General features: G+C 48.4%; 1 protein-coding gene across 1 annotated transcript; it reads right to left on the bottom strand.

Moving 5' to 3' along the window:
• Window positions 1–418: 418 nt before the first annotated feature.
• sox4a (SRY-box transcription factor 4a) lies at window positions 419–2,655 on the bottom strand. Its single transcript, XM_083681026.1, has one exon. It carries the CDS (start codon window positions 2,232–2,234, stop codon window positions 1,062–1,064), a length of 1,173 nt encoding a protein of 390 aa, XP_083537152.1. The 5' UTR covers window positions 2,235–2,655; the 3' UTR covers window positions 419–1,061.
• Window positions 2,656–2,956: the final 301 nt, after the last annotated feature.

The following is a 2,956-nucleotide window of genomic DNA, read 5'->3' as shown; positions in this document are numbered from 1 at the left end:
TTGTGCCAAACGACCCTCTGACTCTTAACATCGGAAATCATCGCAAACATCAATGTATAGGCTACTCCGCGGGCATCCTCTCAATAGATTGTATACAAAAATACACGTAGAAAATCATGACACGCTGAATCTCCAAAAAGCGAGAGAAGTCGACATTAAATAGGTTACACTTCTAGCCCTTCCACGCGGGATACAGACAGGTGCATGTGCACACACAAACGAGACCTATACGAGAACAATACTTCAAAGTATAAAAAAACGTTTGGCGGTATAAATACATCAATATAAAAAACGTCATCTGATATAGGCCAGAGTAACTACAAAGTAGAAGCACTATAGGCGGAATATGCGCGTTGGGAGCATTGGTCCTGAATTGTGCATTGTGTAAGAAGTTCAGAAAAACACTGAAGTTTGAAGGTTGTTTTTTTTAAAGTCCTGCCGTTGAGTTAAAAGCTGGTGATTGTGAACTGTGTTCTGTGGTCACACACTGCGCCGTAATAATGTTATTATTAACACTTTAAGTCTTATCAATTAATTTAACAATAACAAAATCCTCCTTAAGGGAGGGCATGCGTGTTGCTATTGAACAACAAACCTGAACATTAACTCCATCCAATTGGATTGAAAAGATTAACAATCGAAGTATTAACGTTTTAAACTGTTCAAAATCCCAAGTGTCAAGTCCTCCAAATGTCCCTTTTAGAAGTTCAGTTAGGCAAATACAGTCATCGTCAACCTTCACTTTCCGAGGATGCAAACATCCTCTGCGGATTTGATTGAATGTTTTAGTAAGTCATTGTATGTCACTGCTCACATAGGCGTGTCAGTGCTCACCGGCTCCTTCTCTGTCTCCAAATGCAAGCTAAGCATTCCACTCTGCGCTGCACTCTGCGAATGCACCCCGTGCCAGTCCACGAACCGTGACAATGCGCATATAACAGAGAAGGCTGGCACACCTGGGCAAACGCACATGGGCGTCCTTCATTACTCTCTCCACTCCCCACAATTATCTGAAAACATTTCGTAAATAGTCTTCTTTTCATTTCATATGGGGTATTGTTTTACGCGGGATATACTTCTTCCTTCCTCCAATAAGTGAACACCAGGTTGGAGATGGTGGACTCCAGCCAGTCCCCTGAGATCATCTCGCTGACCTCAGGTGTACAGTAGTCGGGGAAGTCGAAGTGTGATCCCACCCCGCATTCTCCAAAGCTCCAGTCTAAATCTCTGTCCAACTCTGATTCAGAGAGGCCCATACTCCCCATGGACATGCTCTCAAACCCAGGGCTCGGGTTCGGGTCGATCCGCTCATCCTCCAACTCTTCATCCGACGAAGAGGAGGAAGAGGAATGTGAGGCGGATGGTGTTGGAGAGGACGCGCGTGTGTACCTGAGGCGCGCCGCCGGTGAGGACTCTCTCGCTACCGGATTCTGGTCCTCGTAGAGGCTGAGCGGTTCGCTTGACTCTGCCGAGCTGCTCAGAGTGGGACTTGCTGGGACTCCCACGGAGGGCGGCCCGCTGTCTAGGCTTCCTCCCCCGCCGAACATGTGCCCGCGCCTCGCTGGCTTGTCTGGTATCTGTCTGGCTCCAGACACTGACCTGGATTTGTAGAGTGAGTGGTGATCAGTGGGAGAAGCGCACTCCATCACCTGTCCAGCCGGCCGGTTGCCACTTTGCCCCGACTTATGTGTCCTGTTAAGCCCCTTAGATCCGGAGCCTCTTTTCAGCGAAGTCTTGGAGCTCCGATCCCCGCCCTTCTCTCCCCTTTCCCCCCGATCTGACTTTGTGGCGCCGCTGGGCGACTTGACTTTCTTCCGTGGCCGGTACTTGTAGTCAGGGTAGTCGGCCATGTGCTTGAGTCTAAGACGCTCTGCCTCGCGGATAAAGGGGATCTTATCAGTGTCTTTTAGCAACTTCCAACGCTTCCCCAGTCGCTTGGAGATCTCTGCGTTGTGCATGTCAGGCGACTGCTCCATAATCTTTCTCCTCTCGATCTGAGACCACACCATAAACGCATTCATCGGTCGCTTAATGTGCCCCGTTGGAGTTTTACACCACGCGACATCGCTACGGTCCCCTGGGGGCGATGAGGGTGACGCGGGGGTCGGGGACGCGTCCATGTCCAAGTCCATCTCGCCGGAATCGGTGGAGTCACCACCGGGTGAAAAGGCGTGAGTGCTCTCCGTGTGGCTCGTGTGCTGCACCATCGTTTCGCTCTGTCCACCAGTTGTCATAAACGTTCAATATTCTGTCGTTATGGTGTACTTGAAGTGCGTACAATATTTGCTGTAAAATGTTATTTGCGCACAGGGCTGTTCAATCTATCTAAAAATGTTTTAAGAATAGCAAATCGGCTGTTGAATGTTGTGGTCACAAGGAAGCAATGCGTAAAAAGTTGTTGAAAGTCTCCTCTGCCTCTGTTCAGTTCTCCGAGTCCGCTTGGAGACGCTTGGCACCTAGTTCACCCAGCTGGCAATTGAGACGTTCAACTGCCAGTACGACTAAAAACTCGCCCTGTAACACTTACTACACGTCGTTGTTGAAACTGTAACTTTCTTATTAGAATATCGCTGTCTGTGCAGCTCGCCTGAGCAGTTTGAGAACCATGTGGTAGAATGGAACGGCTGCACTTTTTCATAGTCCTCTCTTTCCTGAGCGGTCTGCAAGTTACTGTAAACATAACAACGAGCACCCACATTTTTATATCCTCATCTCAAGGTATACAGGCGACGCGTATCAGCCAATCAGCAGTTGTCTCTATCCTAGTTTTAGACCAAACCACACCCCCAGGCTTCCCATTGGTCGAATAAAGCGGGTAATAATAATCGACGCGTGCAATGAGGATTCGTGTGTCTGACCTCATTCTTGTCAGAGTGAACTGAAAGGCAAACTTCAGAGGTTTTAAAGGAACATGCTGTTCTTATCCTTTCTCAAGAAGACCATGCGTAGAAATAGG

The sequence above is a fragment of the Argentina silus genome (assembly GCF_951799395.1).
Source record: "Argentina silus genome assembly, chromosome: 11".
NCBI classification, from domain to species: Eukaryota; Metazoa; Chordata; class Actinopteri; order Argentiniformes; family Argentinidae; genus Argentina; species Argentina silus.
This window is presented reverse-complemented; position numbering and strand designations above follow the sequence as displayed.

Excerpts from the sequence above, each read along its gene's own strand:
- sox4a (XM_083681026.1), bottom strand. The coding sequence starts at position 2,234 with ATGACAACTGGTGGACAGAGCGAAACGATGGTGCAGCACACGAGCCAC.